Source organism: Diospyros lotus, chromosome 7 (genome assembly GCF_014633365.1).
Source record: "Diospyros lotus cultivar Yz01 chromosome 7, ASM1463336v1, whole genome shotgun sequence".
Lineage (NCBI taxonomy): Eukaryota > Viridiplantae > Streptophyta > Magnoliopsida > Ericales > Ebenaceae > Diospyros > Diospyros lotus.
The window spans coordinates 1,248,301-1,267,776 of record NC_068344.1 but is presented as its reverse complement, the minus strand read 5'-3'; the positions used below and the strand labels follow the sequence as shown (position 1 = coordinate 1,267,776).

The 19,476-nt window shown below is 35.5% G+C and overlaps 3 protein-coding genes across 6 annotated transcripts in view; 2 read left to right on the top strand and 1 right to left on the bottom strand.

The window, feature by feature from the left end:
- Window positions 1–5,532, top strand: part of LOC127806829 (uncharacterized) — a 59,051-nt gene extending 53,519 nt beyond the window's left edge. The window contains exons 24-29 of one of the 3 annotated variants that reach the window (XM_052344361.1): window positions 85–243; window positions 986–1,219; window positions 1,928–2,095; window positions 4,485–4,594; window positions 4,808–5,338; window positions 5,446–5,532. In XM_052344361.1, the coding sequence (XP_052200321.1) occupies window positions 85–243; window positions 986–1,219; window positions 1,928–2,095; window positions 4,485–4,594; window positions 4,808–5,327 (1,191 nt within the window). In that variant the 3' untranslated portion in view covers window positions 5,328–5,338; window positions 5,446–5,532. Of the gene's footprint in view, window positions 1–84; window positions 244–985; window positions 1,220–1,927; window positions 2,096–4,484; window positions 4,595–4,807 lie in introns of all 3 variants that reach the window. The other 2 variants (XM_052344360.1, XM_052344362.1) reach the window with 2 other exon arrangements.
- Window positions 5,533–7,207: 1,675 nt separating this feature from the next.
- LOC127806831 (uncharacterized) lies at window positions 7,208–12,741 on the top strand. Of its 2 annotated transcripts, XM_052344364.1 has the most exons (12): window positions 7,208–7,350; window positions 7,432–7,452; window positions 7,577–7,677; window positions 8,146–8,203; window positions 8,330–8,373; window positions 8,465–8,545; window positions 9,403–9,473; window positions 9,616–9,726; window positions 10,708–10,790; window positions 10,957–11,173; window positions 12,127–12,210; window positions 12,520–12,741. In XM_052344364.1, the coding sequence occupies exons 1-12, from the start codon at window positions 7,329–7,331 to the stop codon at window positions 12,587–12,589; spliced, it is 963 nt and encodes a 320-aa protein (XP_052200324.1). In that variant the 5' UTR covers window positions 7,208–7,328; the 3' UTR covers window positions 12,590–12,741. The 2 variants fall into 2 exon arrangements, with proteins under 2 accessions (XP_052200324.1, XP_052200323.1); XM_052344363.1 differs by lacking the exons at window positions 7,208–7,350; window positions 7,432–7,452 and having other exon boundaries at window positions 7,462–7,677.
- A 337-nt stretch (window positions 12,742–13,078) lies between these two features.
- Window positions 13,079–16,987, bottom strand: LOC127806832 (33 kDa ribonucleoprotein, chloroplastic-like). The gene is made up of 4 exons (XM_052344366.1): window positions 16,485–16,987; window positions 16,303–16,404; window positions 13,568–13,876; window positions 13,079–13,468 (listed from the first exon to the last, which is right to left on the bottom strand). The coding sequence occupies exons 1-4, from the start codon at window positions 16,929–16,931 to the stop codon at window positions 13,343–13,345; spliced, it is 984 nt and encodes a 327-aa protein (XP_052200326.1). The 5' UTR covers window positions 16,932–16,987; the 3' UTR covers window positions 13,079–13,342.
- Between the last annotated feature and the right edge of the window lie 2,489 nt (window positions 16,988–19,476).

Genomic DNA, 19,476 nt, shown 5'->3' with positions numbered 1-19,476 from the left:
TTTGATATGGGGCAAGTCTTCATCGCCATTCTTCTTCTTCTTCTTTAATTTCTCTGTCTTAAGATCCCTTATTCTGTTTGTCAGGATGTGCTAATTCATGGGGAAGCTCCTTTCTGTTGGCCTCTTTGGCTTCGGGCTGCTACTCACGGAAATGTTTCCTTGTACATAACCGTATATTATGAGATGGAAGATGCATCAACCATTATGAGATATCGCGTTTTGCGCATGCATTATAATTTGGAGGTATTCTCTTGGTAAAGAAAAGACAAGTTCCACTCTTGTGGATATTAATGATTAGATGGAACTATGAATTCTAATGTTTGAACAAATAAATAAATAGATAAAGAAATCCTTTTTATGAACTTTGCCATTTACCTTTGGTCTGATTGGATAGAGAAATTAAGTTTTGTGCCATGTACTTTTTTTTGTTTTAACAGAGAAGTCAGATGAGATCTGATGCTTCCTCCCCTCAAAATCTAAAAAGGAAAAAAAAGGAAAGAGGAAAGAGGAAAGAGGAAAGAGGAAAGAGGAAAGAGGAAAGAGACAAAAACTGATTCCTAACTTGTCTAGTGACCAGTCTGGTTATGAGAGTTTTTTTTTTCTTTTTGTGTGTGAAAACACACTGGATTAGTTAAGTTATTTTTCTTTTGATAAGTTTGTTTTTTTCTTTTTCTGTTCATTATGATTTTTTTAACAGATTACGAAACCTGTTTAAAAACAACATTAAGAAGTATATGAAAATAAAACAGTGTCTCAGACATGTCTTTTTTGTTTTGTTTTGGAAACCATGCAAACAAAAATGAAAGTTCTAGTGGCAATGCTCCTAGTCTTTATTGATTGATTTGCTTGTGTGACTTTCAATTGCTTCTACAGACTGTTTGTTGCTATCACTGCCTTCTAATTGTGTTGGACTTCAAATTATATCATCTATTCACATAATGGTATCTGCTTACTCAGTCCGTCCAAATTATCCTATCTTTTGTAGGTGCTACCATCACTGGATGTGTCATTTCGAATCAGTGCTTGTCCTTCAAAATTACAAGAGTTCCTTGTATGCATGGATGTTATCAACAGGACAAGTTCAAGGGGTTTCCAGGTTCATCAATTGTCTTCTGTTGGAAATGAGTGGGAGATTTCATTGCTTCAACCCATTGATTCCATCTTTCCTTCTGAACTTCTATTTGCCGGTCAAGCACAGTCTTGTTTTTTCAAGCTCAAGGTTGGTATAAGAAACTCAACCTTTATGTTGCCTCACTAGTTTTTCTAGGCTTCCATCTTGAACAATCATTTTATTGTTCTCTCTTGCCTTAATGCCAATGCCAACTATCCATTCAGTTTAGCACCTTTGTTTTAGTTTCTACATGTTTGCAAAGGTCTCTTTCGGGGATGTGGTCTAGTGAAGTGCCATGCTGCACTTTGTGTTTTTCACTAGTTTGCACATGCACAACGCTCGCAATGGGACCACTGTCTAGTTCCACCTTTCTAAGTTTGTCTCTGTTTTGGTATTATCCTCAATCAATTTTCTACTTGGGTGAGTTTTTCTAAGATTCTTATTTTGTATTGTCATACTTTCGTTGGTCATCTCTTCTAAGATACTTGTATTTATAAGTTATCTTTTGCTCTGAATTGCAACTTGGTTTTACTTTATACTTGTTGACAAAGGTCTCTTTCTGGTACGCGGTCTAGTGAAGTGCCATACTGCACTTGTATTTTTCACTAGTTTGCACCTGCACAATGCCCACAATGATACCACTGCCTAATTCCCCCTTCCAATCCCCAAATCAATTTTCTACTTGGATGGGTTTCTCTAGGCTTCTTACTCTGTATGGATGAGTTTCTCTAAGCTTCTTACTCTGTATTTTCATGCTTATATTGATTATCTTTTCTAAGATACTTGTAGCTGTTAATAAGTTACCATTTTGCTCAGAATCGCAGGAACTCTGTGATTGTTAAGGATGAGGTCTCTGTGGCCCCTTCTGAAGGATATGATGTAAGATTGAGCCATAGCAGCAATGAGCCACTGTTTGATATAAATAGGTCACCCTTACTTGATTTCCACTATCATGAAAGAGCACACCAAGGAACAGCTGGTCAGGTTGGATACTTTCTTCCAACATCGTATGGGCTTGATACATATATGAAATAATTTCCCTGTACCGTCATTATGATCAGCTGGTCATAGCCCCTTGAATCTGTTGTGTGAATCTTGTTTCATGACATCATACTAGAAAAGGCTAGGTCAATAATCTGTTTTTGCATTTATTCTTTTTATATCTTAAGTTCATATTTTGCTTGCATGTCTTGATGACTAGACCACTTAATTAGGAAGCACAGATATACTCCGACAGCTGGCAAATGTTTCCTAGTTTGATGAATGACATTTATTTAACTCCCTCCAAAACATATCATACAGACCTCAAATTTCTATATTCTTTTAAAATTTCAGAACAGGTCAACTTCAGGCACATAGAGGACAAGTGTCAAGATTGGGAACATGTTTGGAGCGGTAAAGGGCATGCCAAGATGAGATAAATATAATTTTTGAAAATAAAAGAAAGTGAATCAAATGACACTGCCTCTCCCCTACCAATGATAGGCTGAAACCACCTGGACACTAATCTTCCTTTTTCTATTTTCTTTTCTAAATTCTGTTCTCTTTTATCATCTGCCAGGACTGTCACATACTTTTCAGAAGAAAAGATGAATAGTTTTTGTAAGGTGAGGAGGGGTACCACTCATGTAAAAAAAAATAAGGATCCAAAGTTATATTACAATCTCTTTATGAAGAATTGACGAAATATGCTTGTAATTCATATTTCAACCAAAATCATACCATTAATCTGTCTTTTGGGCTTTGCAATACAGTGACTAACGTTTGGCTAGAATACTTGCTTGGCTATGACAACACTAACCCCTTGTTTGGATTGGGGGGGGGGGGGAGGGACAGGAGGGTAAGGGAGACTCTTTTCGTTGTTTGAGTGAGTTTCATAATGAAATTTGGGGGGGGGTGTTACATGATACCTTCCTGTACCCCTATTTCCCTTACACCCTGATTTGGGGTGTAAGGAGGGGGAAGGAAAAGCAATTTTAAATATTTGTATTATTTTATTATATTACCCTTATTATTTTTGTAAAACCCCAAAAAGAAAAGCAATTTTAAATATTCTTATTATTTTATTATATTACCCTTATTATTTTTGTAAAACCCCAACATTATCCTTAATCTAAAACAATCTTATAATTACTTTTACATTAATTTAATGTTGCTCTTGGAGAATGATTGTTAATTAATGGGTTTGCACGTATATTTGTGACAGTTTTTGTGTATTTGATTCACATGTATTATTACTTTAATTTATATATATATTATTTTAATGATTTGACATCTATAACAATTTTCGTGTATTGATTTCGAACCATTTTGTCCCCTTCCATTATCCATCAATAAATTTAAGTTATAGTATGCTCATTTATGTTTCATACTTTCCAAATAGTAAGAGGGTAAGAAACTTTATAATACTTCCCTTACCCATTTGTTCTCCTCCATTACCATTCCGTTGTCTACCCCACCCGTCTCCCAAACAAAGGTTATAAGCCTTAATCCCACTAGGTGGGTTAGTTGCATGAATTTTAGCTCACTAAATATTTCTATCCATGGCTATATTTTTGTAAAGCCATTAAATCCCACATTGCTCCTAAGAGTTTTCCACTAATTTTTCCTTGGTCTCCTTTTAATTCTACTTACATTCTTATTTTTCATATGTTGATACTTAAAACTCCCCAACATTCTGCACCATATAAGAAAGTTGGCATTACAATTATCTAATAAAACTTTGCTTTTAGCTTTGAAGGGATTTAACAATTGCATAAAATGTTGAAAGCACTTCTGACTGCCTTGATTCTGCAAGTAAAATCCATGATAATCTCTCTCTCTCTCTCTCACACACTCACACACACACATGCACGCTCGCTCGCTCGCACGCACACACAATTGATCTTGAAGTCTTATCACTAGATCATCCACACATCTATTCTAAACTTAAATTCCATATATTTGATTTTTGACATACTCACATGAAGCCTTCAGGTCTTAAGTATTCACTCTTTCTTTTGTGTCATCTATCAAAATAATGTTATTCTATAAATAAGTAACATACTCCAGTGCACCTATTCTTGGATATGTTTAGTAAGTTCATCGTCTAGTACTCTAGAGCAAAGAGGTAAGAGCTCTGTAAACTTATTGAGTACTAAAATAAAACAATGACTGCGTCCAAAAATATTCTTCAAGAGGTGAACGCATAATATGAAAATTCAAGTTCTTTCATCTCTTTGTGTCCTCGACCTGAATTTTAGAAATTTGTGTCTGCACTTCCATATCATGTATGCCCATCAGGTGCTCATTTAAGCGCTTCACATTGCATAACTTAATAGGATGCTGGATGCATTGCCTTATTAATGCGTTTAACTTCTTGTGCTTGGATCAGGAAAATCCAAATACAGTTGACTTCATATTGATCTCTCGGCTGCAGAGTGAAGGCGACCCTGATCAAGCCAATTCTGTCGGTCTCTTTTCTCATCATGCATGTCATTGCAGGCAAGCATCGAGGAAAAAAAAAAGGACTTGTTTATTAGATTTTTACTTTGAACAATTGGATTCAAAATAATCTAATTTTTTCCCCTTTTGTTTTTTGGTTCTTCTGAATACTGAAGATAATGTCTCCCATGTTGATTATTTCTTCCGGCGTTAAGTCATTTTTTTCCTTTTTTTTTTTCCGTTCTTTTAAACTGGTTTCATCTATGTTTGCAGTATGGCAAGCACAAGCCCAATATGGTGGATAATGGAAGGCCCCAGGACCGTACACCATAACTTCCTTGCCGATTTCTGTGAGATAAAGCTAAGTATGACTATCCACAATTCCTCAGATGCAGTTGCATCAGTTCGCATTGACACCATTGATTCTGCCTCTAGTAGCCGTACACCTTCATCTCCTGGAAATGAATCCGGGTGGCATGATGTATCTCTGTCAAATGATGTTAAAGTTTCATCTGACATTGTTGGACCCCGAGTTAGTAGGTCGCTTTCTGGGGAGAGTGTTTCCCTATTCATTTGGTCAGGGACTAGTTCAACCCAGATCAAACTTGAGCCAATGTCCACAACTGAAATTCCTCTTCAGATATCTGTCTTATCTCCTGGGACGTATGATCTATCAAACTATGCTCTACATTGGAATCTTTTGCGCTCAAGTGGTCAAGCTGCTGGAACACTGCCATCTTCGGGTACATGCCAGGGGCACCCATATTATCTTACAGTGCTGCAGGCATCTTAACCCTGTACCAGGTATAGCTTGTCCTACACAAAGTGAGATGATGTATCTTGTTTGTAGTATTTTTTAACCCTCTTATTCTGTAAATTGCATTCTTACAGTATGCCTACTAATTTGGTAGGAATTATAGATGAGTAAGTAGAAAGGGTAAAAGAGAAGAACTCTGAGAGGTCCATTTTACTTCAATGACTGGCAGATGATTTAAACTTGTAGATGCTTACTGGTAGCTGCTGCCATAGTGATCACGATTCGTTTTAAATTCTTGGATGATCAATGTAAGAGATAAAGCATATGATGACATCCCTTCATGGTGGTTTTGCTAGAAAAAAGGATGTCTCAGTGCACAAAACTCCCACTTAGGAGGGTCAATGGAGGGACATTTGTATGCAGCATTCTCCCCATCTTGGGTCCATGCATGGGTGCAAAGATGCTGTTTTCCCAACTCAATCCCGTGATTTTTTAATAAAAAATGAATAATTTTATCATTGTTGTCAAAGCTCGCCCTTATTGGTTATGCTGTAACATATAATGGAATAAGGGCTGTGCTATTATAACATGTAATGAAATTGGAGACATGGCTAATTAATGTCTTTACATGCTATAAGTGGGACAATGACCTCAACCATTCATTTGACCAAATATTTGAGTTAGTTGATTCAAGCTCATCACCTAGTTGCATCATTTTTGCACAAATCATAGTGATCAATCCTCTGGATGGGCACATTCACTGCAATATCTGGTTTGGGAAAGCTAATTCTAATTTCATTATATCAATGAAATTGGTACATGTTATGTATGACATGTTGATGGAGTACAACACATCAAAAGAAGAAATAAGTGATGTCTCACAATTATAACGAAATAAGCATCGCATGTGGAAAAGAGTGAGCTGAATTGCAAAGTTTGCATCAAAATAACCACCCCCTCAAGGAATATGGTACCAAATAGAAGTCTGAATTTTTTGAATGGAATTGTAATAACAATTGTAAGCCTTAATCTTAATCTTATTAGGTAGGGTCAACTTTAGTTCCTTCTTTTCAATGGTCTCAATTCATGGCTACCGTTTGATCTTGTTATAGAACTTTTTTTTTTGGTTATTGTATAACTTTTAATCCCATTTCTTTTTAATACGTTAACAATATTTAGATTAATTTGATTTGAAAATGTATAACGAAAAGTTTGGGTTGTCATAGGAAAAGAAGTTCAAAATATAGAGGTTAAATTGACTTGAAATTGTAGGTATAGATTGTAGGTATAGAGTTGTAATTAAAATAATAAAAAATTTGAATAATCATAAAAAAAAAATATATAAAGACAAAAAAATGAGTTTGGTCTAAACAATAGGAACCCAACCAGCATGGTTGAGCCAAACTAGGAAGATTGGATCACAAAATATTAGAGATTTTGGTATTTTGTGATTATGAATTGTGTTCTAACTTTTAACCAAAAGTCCAACACATATATAATCCCATTCTTAAATTGTTTCCAGTAAATTTTAATTGATAAATATGTCAATTTATAGTAGTTTTTATTTTTAAAATTTTAAAAAAAAAAAATAAAGATAGTTGATATATCTATCTTATCTTTTATTTTTTTTCCTTTCAATTAATTAAAGAGTAAAATTTATTGTCAAGAGATCGATAAGATGGATAAGTCTCGATAATATATTGTATAAACTTATTTTTAAAATTAATTTAACTTAATATTAAGCAATTATTCGAGAGGTTGAGCAAATTTCTTATAAAATTTTTGTTGATGTCAGTCATTAACTTAATTACTTTTTTTTCAAAATTAATTAATAATTATAAAGAATCCCATAAGAACCCTTAAAGAGCATTTCAAACTATTAACAGTATTGAACTCAAAACTTTGAAACTGTAGTATTCTCTAAGAGAGGGCTAACGTCTTACCGAGCCCAATTGGCGGACACATATAGCAAAGAACAAACACAGAGGCTAGCAGAGCTTGGCATCCTCTTCGATCTATCTCTCTCGTTTGTTGGTCATGGCGACAGTGAGAATGATAGGCAAGTTACGTTCGCTTTTGTCACTTTGAACACTGCTATTGAAACCATACTAAGAATTGTTCCCTTTCTGTATTTGAGCAGACATAGCTGTGAACTTCACAGGTCAGACAATTCGTCAAACACTTTACGGGCGTGAAAATTTCCCATGTCATGATTTCCGAAATTGTGTTGTTTATAGTCTTCTTCTTGTTGTTTCTCGGTCTTGCAAATCCAAATCCAAGTGCAGATAACATGTTCAAAGGTATTTACAATGGCAAGCAATGCCACGTAGCGGATATTCCAGCTGTATTGGGAAGGGCTTGGAGTGTCGGTGTTGATCGAATCATCGTGAGTCTTCTTTGATTGTCGCTTTTACAGCTTCAGCTCAAATTTCATGACTGACCCTTCTATCTTTATGCAATACAAGCCTTGTTTCAACGAGAAACTGAGTCGAATACTTCTCCTGTTATGTGTTTAGTCGCTGGCGAACTATAAGAAAAATAGCAAAAAAGATAATTCAGGAAAAGTAAGAGTCTTAGAGTTTGATGAGCTATTTGCGATTGATTAAAATACTTGGTTCTGTGCAATAATGCTCATCGAGAAGGAGGGCAGGGAGTTGGTTGTCTCTCTGGAAAGGAACTGGGCGCAGAAACATGGGATGGGAAGGCTTTTTGTTTTTTGTTTTGCTAGTTTCCTATTGGAAGAATGAAGAATTATTATTGATCTTTTGGTTGGATTTCTTGAGCCTTTTGTTCATCTGAGACAGATTGCACCATAGACGTGAGCATTATTGATTTGCTCTTGGTTTATTTGCAGGTCACTGGTGGGTCGCTTCAGGAATCAAAGGAGGCTCTTGCTATTGCAGAAACAGATGGTTATTCTAGAGAATGCATTTTTCCAAACCTGAACGGATAGCTTTACAATCTTATTCTCGGCTAATTGGGTTTCTTTTCTCTGATAATTGGGTTGGCTAATTATGGCAGTTTCTTATTGATGGCAGCAAGACTTTTCTGTACCGTTGGTGTGCACCCAACAAGATGCACGGTGAGTTCTTGTCAATCGAACATTTATATTTGCTTTGTAATTTTATATTAATGAAATGCATCTGTATCTCTTGTAATCATGGTCTATTCAGGAATTTGACGAGAGTGGGGATCCAAACAAGCACTTTCAGGAACTTATGTCATTGGCTAAAGAGGGAGTAGAGAAAGGAAAGGTACACTTAAATTTTCTTAATTGTAGGACAACAAACAGCATTTCTGATCTAGTTCTTTCTGGAATGATTTATGAAATTTTTGCAGCTTTGACTTGCAGTGATTTTCAATTAATACTTTTCTTCTTTGTGATGGTTGAATGAACTTAACTAAAGAGGTTCTGTGTGATATGAATGCTTCCGGTATATTCTCTTTCTTACTGCATTATTGATTTAAATTACTTGGAAATATTATGTCCTCCAACACTTCTAGAACTTTGAAATGCTTGTGGAAGTGCTAGTATCGGGCAATCCACTCCGAGTAATTATTAGAGTTTCCACACTTTTATATTGTCTCTTCTTACTACTGTAGTTAAAATAATGCAATTGGCTTCTCTTTTTATGTGTGAAGGCCTTAGCAATTGCAATAATCAAGTTCGTTTATATTCTTGGTATAATAGATGTATAATCCATAAATTATTGACAAAAATGAGTTTATATGTCAAATCTTTTGTGTCATTAATTTACTTGGGAATGATTTAAAAGAACTATTGATTGATCTCGCAATACGATTTGTAGTTTTGGGATTTGACCTTTAGGATTCTACGTGCATTTCTTGAATTAAACTTGCTTTCAGATTACATTTTATTCTTTTATATAATAATAGGCTACAAATGAATTTCAAGGTTCATATGGCATGTGGATTTGAAAATAATGTTACTAGATTTTGGAACTGTGTTACAAGTGTGATACAGTGGGATTAAGGCTTTATATTTGTTGTATTGTTGTTAAAGGTCTAACCCAATTGTATTAAGCGGCTTTTTTATATGATTATTTTTATCCGCTTTTTGTTAACTCTGTTCTCCATTATTTTGTGCAAGGTTGTTGCCATTGGTGAATGTGGATTGGACTATGACAGGCTTCACTTTTGCCCGCCTGATATTCAAAAGAAGTATGTAATAGAGAAATGCCTTAGTTGAAAATGTAGTAGTTATATTTCCTTTTTCTTGTTTCTTTTTAACTTCTTGATTTCAATTTCTTTTGTTCATCTGTATGGTCCTGCATTCCCTTCTTACATTCATGCTTTTAACTAGGTACTTTGAGAAGCAGTTTGAATTAGCACATCTCTTGAAGCTGCCAATGTTTCTGCATATGCGAGCAGCAGCTGGAGATTTCTGTGACATTCTTGAGCGTAATAAAGATAGGTGAGCTTTTAGAACCCATAAATCAAAGGCCAAGTCTGTTTTTCAAACAATTCATCAAAATCCTTCACTCACCAGATAGCAATTTGCTCTTGTACAAAGGAAGCGTCTCAATTGACCTTTTGTGATTATATTGTTCTCTTGGCCCTTGAAGCGTTTGATGATATCTGCTGAGTCATGACCATCTGGGTTTATCTTTCCTCGGGATTTTGAGCTTATATTAGTGTAGATCAAATTTGAAAACAATAATAATAATAAACAAACCACCAAATTTTGGAAGTGGTCTGCATTCCTTGTGGAAGGATCAAAGCCCTGAGTCTTCTTAATGTAATTTCCTCAGCCCCCTAGAGTTAGTGGGGGCACCAATTTGGTACAAGTGACACTGTGATGCTTGCTGACATTGAAATAGAAACAAGGAACAAAAGGAAATAGAAACAAGAAGAAATCTTGCTGACATTGACAACTAAAACTGGACTTTCCTTCATGGTTACTCGGCCAAAGGCAACCCTGAACACTATCTGCTGAAGCAAGCACGCTGGAATATGAGCAATTTAAAATTCACATTGGATCTGTTCCAGTAATTAGGCATTAAATACCATGGACAGAAAGATTGTACAGAATACAAGTCAGGAAAATGTACTCGTTAGGAGATAAAATGGGATTCATGAGGAGATAAATTAAAAATGGGTTTCCTTGAAGATTTATGGTTTTCTTTATTGAGAATTTCATTGACCTATAAGTTGAAATTAATAAAGATAATATTTTGAGGTCTTTCTGAAGATAATAATGCACAAGTTGTAGAATGTTAGTAATTGCATAAGTTATGTTCTGTGACTTATTTTTCCCACTATTTGGTTTTCTGCCCGGTGAATTAATTTGTGAAGGAAAACTCCACAAGAAAAAAACTATGCAGCTTTTTTGCATGACATGTTTGTGTGCTTTTGGCGTGGAGCAACTGGGTCAATTATCTGTTTTGTTGAACAGGTTCATGGCTGGGGTTGCCCATTCATTCACTGGTAGTGCAGAAGATCGTGACAAGCTTCTCTCATTCAGTAACCTTCTCATTGGTAAATACACCCCGTTTCTACCGTTGATTTTGAGCCGTTCTCAGTTATAGTGGTGTACCTTTAAACTAAGATGCTTTTGGAATATTTTCTTTTCCTATGTTCTTGAGATATCCATGTGTTTTGAGAATTTCTTTTTCATTTTCATCTGCTTTTGAGCAATATGCAGGTGTAAATGGTTGCTCTCTGAAGACTGCTGAAAATCTTGAAGTTGTTAAGGGCATTCCCGTTGAGAGAATGATGATTGAGACAGATTCTCCATATTGTGAAATCAAGAACACTCATGCTGGAGTTAATTTCGTTAAATCTTCATGGCCTTCTAAGAAGAAAGAAAAGTATGATCAAGAATGCATTGTTAAAGGGCGGAATGAACCTTGTTTAGTTCGGTAAGTGGAATTTTTTTGCATTCCTCATCTTCTGTTTCAGCACTACCTGTCTCTAAATGTTGGGTGAACCCTTCACAGTTGGATTTTTAAAGTGTACATCTGCTTTAGCTTATGGTTGTGTTTGTGATACTCGTTATGTATTGAACTTGATTGATAAACTAATCTCATGTTGTTTAAATTTGCAGTTCTTTTATCTTTTCCTTTTTCGTAGTTCGGACGTATATTGTTTATTTCACTTTATGGGGGGTAATCTTCAGAGCCTTGACTTTTTTTACTGATTCTACAGTATATAATTTTTTGTTAACAAGACAATAACGTAGTATTGCAGAAATGCACAACACATTTAAATCTGCTTCAAGAAGCTTGCACTTGTAAACTGTCTATCCTTTTTTATTTTTTTTCCAAACATGGAATCTTCACTTGCATTTCTTTATGTTTCGCTTGATAGATCCTTTACTAAATACTCCGCAACTCCATGGGGACAAAGGGTAAGTGGCTGAAATTTTCCGTCAGCCAGTTCTTATTCCGTTTTTGATTTTGCTAATGATTTTGTTACATAATCGTTAAGGTCAGTTTGTTGACACAAAAAACCTTCTAATTTGCATATAAAAATACTACACTGGGGCTGAATATAACTTTTGGGATCTGTTACAGTGCAATGCTTTTCATTTTTTTGGGAGTGACCAGCTTGAGGCATTTGTTTGATTCTTGTTGAGATGACCTATTGTTGCAACAATTTCTAAATTCATGGAGTGTCCATCATCACGATCTTCTAATGTTTAAAATGAAGATGTTCACGGTTAGCATTTTTTTTCATATGATTGCCATGTTTGAGATTTTGTCCCGGCTGAATGCAAGGTTGTGTTGGTCAGAATCTTTAGATGAAATTTAAAATTTTGGTTGCCTCTATGCGAAGTTCTGTTTTTACTAAACCGAGTTATCTTCATCTCCAGACAAGTACTTGAGGTGGTTGCTGGCTGTAAAGGTATAGTTGACATTGGTCAACTGAGCAAGACTTTGTATCACAACACTTGCAGGTACTTCATTTTAGTATTTCAAGTCCTTCTGTGTTCATTTGAAACCAATTCAACAGAAGCAATTCAGCAGGTTCTAAACTGCTAATATTTGATTATTGATACTCTTATTTTGGCAATGTGTGATTCTTGTCACCAACAAATAAATACATTAATTAAATTGAATAACACATAAATATACTTTTAATTTGTCAGAAAACGACAGCTTCTTCATTATATCTACCTCCTATTCATTGCAGCAGTGTTTGTCTCTTATTCTGTTCTGTGTTCAGATTCATTCATAATGTTTCTGGATGATATGATGTCTTGCAGGGTTTTCTTCCCTCAGGATTTGGACTCTGCTGCAGATGCTCTTCTTGCTGGTAGTCATCACACAAACTGAACGCATTCATGTTGCCATGCTAGAGGCTTCTTGTCATTTATGGGCCATCTTCCAGTGTCTCCTCAATGACTTGTAGCTTTGTTCTTCTAAACTCGATACATTGTATCAAAATTGAATTTTTTGAGTGCAAAATTCTGCAAGAGTTGCATGTACTTGGATATCTTCTTGAACATTGTTCTTTCTCGTCTTCCCCCCCCCCCCCCCCAAAAAAAAAAAAAAAAAAAAAAAAAATTAGCTTTGTTCCTGCTTTATCGCTAACAAGAAGAGGCCAAGCTTGAAACCATGGCTTAGGTTGCCACAGCTTGTTTGTAACCCTCTCTCTCTCTCTCTCTCTCTCTCTCTCTCTCACACACACACACACACACACACAATTTGTGCTAATTGTTAGCCACTTGAAGAATAGATGTCCAAAGAATCCTTAACCATCTACACTGCTAATAGATGTCGGAATGTAGTTTCTAACATTCCGACATTAGCACCTCAACAAAGTATCGTTGAAATTGGAGTTCCAACTAAATCCTCACACAATCCAGAATGGTTGGTACGCTAAGCAGCTACAATTGATACTGTCATCTGGTTAATAAACTTCTGTTCCTCAAACTACACGAACCGAAAAGAACCAGAGGATGAACAACAAAAGATTTGATACAAAGCAGATCAGAAAGAAGTGGAAGCTCAATGTTATGGAGCACCAATTCAACCTGCATCTTCACAACTCTATAATCTGTCAAAAACCTCCAGAACACTCCCCTGTTAGTTGCCAATGCTAGAAACCATCTCCGTGCTGTCAAAACTGCTTTCTGGGTCCCTTGCTTGTGCTGGTGTGGAAGGAGCCCTTTCCTCGGCCATATTCAATCGCAAAGGTCGACCTTCCACCTCCTAGTCGCACATAGGGGTAGACAGATATCAACAAAACACAAAACAATCAACAGACGGCTACAATCAGGTTTACTTTACAGTTTCACAAGCAAGTCTTACCACTCCATTCATGGCCCTGAGAGCAGATTCGACTTCCTCAGCAGATGAAAACGTAATGAATCCAAAACCTCGAGATCTTCCAGAGTCCCGGTCGTAGATGACCTTGGCACTTAATAGACCTGGTTGGTCCGCAAAAGCTTCTCTAAGCCCCTGGGAAGTGAGACTCCAGGCAAGGTTTCCTGCATATATTTTATGAGGGCTGTCTATAAAGCCTTGGTAGCTGCTTCGTATTTTTGGCCCCATAACTTCCCTTTCACCTCCTCTTGGGACTTCTGGGAAGTTAACCTTCACAGTTCGGCCTCCAACCAGCTGCCGCCATTACCAATAATCATCAAATGCCATACTTTAAGATGATAATGCTAAGTCATGGACTTGGAATTGCATAGACTTTCTTTAGACTTCCAAGGGAATACTATTACCTAAGTAAAACTAGTTTCAAGTCCAATATTCTGACCAAGCATCACAGAAATGAAGAAGCCAATTTGAAATATATATATATATATATATCCTACCTAATTTAACAGAGTATTTCATAGAGTATTGCTTTTACATTCTTCGGTATATCAGCATTACCAGGTATATGGTTATGAAAAGAGTTGACTAGAGATCTAGAATTCATATAGCAGACCCCACCAAATGGAATTAAGGTTCAATAATTTTAAGTTTGGAACTTTCATGAATACATGGATATTTGAAAGAATAGGGGAGAAAAAAGCACCTGACAATTGCAAGATACTGCTGCATGCTGTTGGAATCAGATCCTGTATGAATTGAATCCAGATACTTCTAGATTCAAATATTGATATTGTAGAATGTGCATGATGGCGGTCCTTCAACCGGGGAAACCCCTTAATTTTATCCAATCTCTTAGTTCTATAGCAGTCCGATAAAACTTGCTGGAAAGGTTTAAAAGGGTTTACAACTGCATAAAATGCTAAATGTGGTTGCCTTATTCTATAAGCAATATCTTCTGTAATGTCCTATTCATTTTTAATCATTGATCTAAGATATTGAAATGATATTTTTTGGGATAACTTGATATCCAAGTCTCACAATAACATCATCCACAATTCTATTTTTGTTGAACTTACATTCTACATACTCTGTTTTCGACCTAGTTAATTTAAATCTTTGGATGTTAAGGTGTTTATCCATTATTTAAGCTTATCATTCTGATACAGCTGCATTCACTTGACTAAGTCAGAGCAGTCAGAGCACAAGACTAGGTCAAGCTGTGAAGAATGCGGAATAAGCCACATCAGTCGTGCGTGGACCTACATGGTCCTATTTCGTTGATTCAGTTGCTATTTTTGTGTTCCACTATGTTTTATCGTTGCTATTTTACAGCATGCGTTATCCTTTGACTTGAATATTTAAAGCCATCGAGTAGTTGATGGCTGGGAGATGAATAATAGAAGTTTCCTAATCTGAACTCCCTCTTCTCTTCCTCTCTTCTCTCCTATATTTCCTTCCTTTCCTTGCTTCAGTGTTACCTTCTGGAGGCAGAGCCTATATCACATTCATGCCTTTCTTTTGTATCATTTACCAAGATAATATCGTTTGCAAATAGCACACACCAATGCACTTCTTCTTGGACATGCTTTGTGGATATTAGTAAAAACTGGTAATTTTATGGGCGGGTGTAGGAGTTTGGAGCAGCACCTAGGATTCGATATGCTGCATTTTCATTTGATAGACAATTCGCAAGCATATCAAATGTTGTGAAAAACAATGCGAAATAGAGCAAGAAAGTAAGAACTAAACACAGGATATATGTGGTTCGATCACAGTGTGTGATTTATGTCCACAGGAAAGGCAAACAGCTTCACTATGAAGAAATTGAAGTAATCGTTCAGATCTCTCAAACCAAGAAATCCCCAATACACCTAATTACCCACATTCTTATCACCAAAAAAACTGTCAGAAAAGCAGTAACACATATCTGGAACTGGAACAAACTGCCTTCTAGGGCTTCTCATACCAGGAGGAGAAGCCCCACACACCCCCTACTGGAGCAGTGGTGGGCTTCGGGCTTGGGCTTTCGCTACCACCATAGCTCCCCAGGAAAAATCACATTTGGGTTTTCTCTTAAATTATCTAGGTTGGTTTAAATTCTGATAACAGGCTCAAATCTAAAATCAAAACATACTTCAACATCAAAAGTTCCTCATGTTACAAAACTCAAGGTCAATGAAATATCTTAATGTCAAATTTATCTTCTCACTTACACTAGAGCTTGTACAATTCCCAATTTGCAATTCACTTTTTCTTTGGACTTTCACTACATACCAACTTATGGCTCGTAGGGATTATTTATTTATATAGTTGATGAATAATGTAATTGTTGAGAGAAAAAATAATAATATAAAAGATAAAATTAACATTCTACTTAGTAGCTTAAGTTTTAAATGACACGGTGGTTAAACAATTCAACATCGTATCATAGCAAGTAAATGTCCCAAATTCAAACCTCAGAGCTAATATTTAAATAGTTGAACTTGTTTGGCCTAATATAAAGCTCTTATCTATTGATTGCCTTCCCACATTGATCATTTCACTAAGTTAACTACCTAAAATTGCTTCAAGAAATATAATAGTTTCAGATCATATCTGGCAGAAATTCAAGTGCTTGCGCTTGCACTACACATAGAATACACAGGAATAATCATCATAGAAACACATTATATATATATATTAGTGAACCAATAGACTGATGCAAATAAAATGGCACTTACAGATCCATCAAACATCCTGATCGCCTCTTTTGCTTCCTCAACACTACCCATTGTCACAAATGCAAAACCACGGCTCCTGTCTGTGACTCGATCATAAACAATCTGGAACACAGCCCAATTGACCTCAATTCTACAGTTACTAAGAAAATGGAGCAAAAACCCAGAAAAGCTCAAGAACAGACCTCCACGGAAACCACACGGCCAGCCTCACCAAAGATTTCGGACAATTGGGAAGAAGTCATGGAATACGGTAAATTGCCCACATAGAGCCTACCTGCTTCAGCCGATAGTTTCTGAGTCTGCTCATCATCATCATCAACATCATCTTCTTCTTCTTCTTCTTCTTCTTCTTGGTCCGTCTCTGATTCTGATTCTGTTTCTGCAAGTTCTGTGTTGAAGTTTTCGGAAGCAGCAAAGGGCGAGAAGAGGAGGGGGCGGAAGAGGGGAGATAAAGGTGGGGCATGGCGGAATTGGGGCTTGAGCTTGAGGGGCTGAATGGGTTTTGTTTTGGATGTGATCGCGAAGTGGGTGGTGGTGGTGAGAGAGTATTCAGAGGCAAGATGAGGCAGTTTGTTGCAGAGAGGCAGTGAATATGATGAAGAAGTAGTACTAGCCATGGACACGCTCATGGTGAAGAGGAAGCTGCAGTGCTAGAAAAACAGCGAAAAACAGACAAAGTAGAAACAGCAGATATAAAGAGATAAGGCTGACCTTCTGTTGAAACCTTTGATTACTGCATAATTATAATATTTTTTTTATAAAAAATATTATTTTACATTAAATTTAATATTTTTATTGGTATTTTGTAGTATTATTTTTTATATATTTATATTAACATGACATATAATATAAGATATTAATATAAAATATTATTATAAGTGCCAAATTTAAATATTCATATAACATTTTCGAATCCAATTTATTTGGTCAAAAATATTTTTATGTTTTTGAACTTTACGTATTTTCTAATATACCCCCTTAAACTTAGGTCAAAAGTATATTTATGCCTTTAAATTTTTTTGTGTGGTCATAGTTCAAATAAATTATTTAAACATCTAGTTAGCAAATGATATACACGTGCACTGATATGGCCGTTTTTTAATGTCCTCTCAACTTCATCTCTCTCTTTAGCTACGTTTCTTTCTTTTTAGCATCCACTACATCTTCTTCGGTTGAGTTACATAAGCTGATTGGTTTAGATGGGTCACTAAAATGCCAAAATCAATGATCACCTTGTCATCTAAGGGATCAAATATGGAGCCAATCTAAAAGTAACATTTTCTTACAAAAGATGCATTCGAATGAGACATAGGAGATGCTAGAGAGAGAGAAGACATGGTCGGAGAGAGAGATGGGGGGAGTTAAGGAAATGCCAAAGAGAGAGGAAGTTGAGAAGAAGCCGTCGGAGAGAGAGAAGAAGAGTTGATGAGAGAAAAAATGTCCGAGAGAAAGAGAAAGTGAGTTAGAGAGACACTAAAAATTATCATGTCAATGCGAGTGCATATTATTTGTTAGATAGGTGTTTAAATGAATAATTTTTTTTAGAATCATAAAAAAATTTAAGGTTCCACAAGAAAGAAACCAAAAGTTTAGAGGCATAAATATACTTTTCCTCAATTTATTTTATTATTGTCACATGCTATCCTATTTTTTGTTTTAGAAGTATAAATTCTTTTTATTCTTATTTGTTTGCTACTAGCGAAAAATAAATGGGGACCTAAGAGGCAACCTAGGCCAACATAAATACCCTTCAAAATTTTGTCAAGCATATGCACCATTTTGATATTTTATTTTGTAGAAAAAAATATTTTTATTATTATTCATTTACTTTTTATGCTGGTGTAATATATTTAATCAAATTAAAACTTATGATTGTTGTTGTGATGATATAATTACTAACTATGGTTAGTTATAGGCCGAATGACAAGTAACTATTAACTTTTACTTTATTAGAATTTAAATATATAGTAATGAATGAAATTTTCAATTAATCAAACAATTAGAACATGTTGATCAATTTTAATATGACCAAAATAGTTTCTTATGTGTTTCAATTTATTACTCGAATAAACATAATTTGTTTCAAACTATGACATAGTTATAAATTAATGAGAAAAAAAAAAATCACCTATTATTAAGAATTAAGACTAGTTATTATATGCCCCCACGGATATAGTCCAGCGGTTGAGGGCGAGCATGAGTTGCTCCCAAAGAAGCTTGAACTGTTGACTATTATATAGTTAGTTGTAAGTTTCGTATTCGAACATTGACCATAATTTTGTGATTTAACCCCGCTGCAAAAGTCTTGAGGACTAAGTTACGGGGTCCCGAGGCGAGAGATTTTACCTTTTGCTCTCAAATACTAGTTATTATATTGATAATAAATTTTAAAATTATTATTATTATTTTTTATGAAATAAAAGGATAAATTTGAATTTTAAGAAATGTCTGAATATAAAAAGAATAAATTTGACCCCGGTTAGCTTCGAGGGTATAATTTCACACTAATCTTCTCCCATTACTGCACCAAGTGCTATTCACGACAATTTTCCCCCGTTACTACACCAAGTGCTATTAATGGCACTAAGAAGTAAAAAAGATGATCATTACTAAAAATTAAGATTAATTATCACGCAGACCATAAATTTTGAAGTTATTATTTTTTTACTAAATAAAAGAATAAGTTTGAATTTTAAAGAGTATCTATATATTGAAAAAAAAAAATGTTTAACCTCTTGTCTCACTTGTTAGATTAAGCTCGACGGGATAGTTCTCACAATAATTTTTTTTTTTTTTATAACGTAAAAATCAAAGAAGCTCTAGCACACAACACCTTTGGCGAGGATTGTCACATTTTCCTTATAAATTGCAAACTAAACCCACACAGACAAGTAGGGCCGGCCAAGTAAGTCTAGGTCAGAATCTGTGCCCTAGCCCCTTAATTAGTAATAATTGACACACAATCGCATTGCCTAGGATTTGAACACGTAACTTTCACATACCTAGTACTTGAATCCCGTGCAGAGGATCACTTTTGTTACCCGAGAAGTTAGTTTCACCCTAATCTTGCCAAGTGCTATTCATGACACTACAATACCCCGGTTAGGTTTCATTAGCAACATCAAGAGAATTGGGGCATGTTTGGGTGGAGTTATTTTGCACCAACACTGGAAC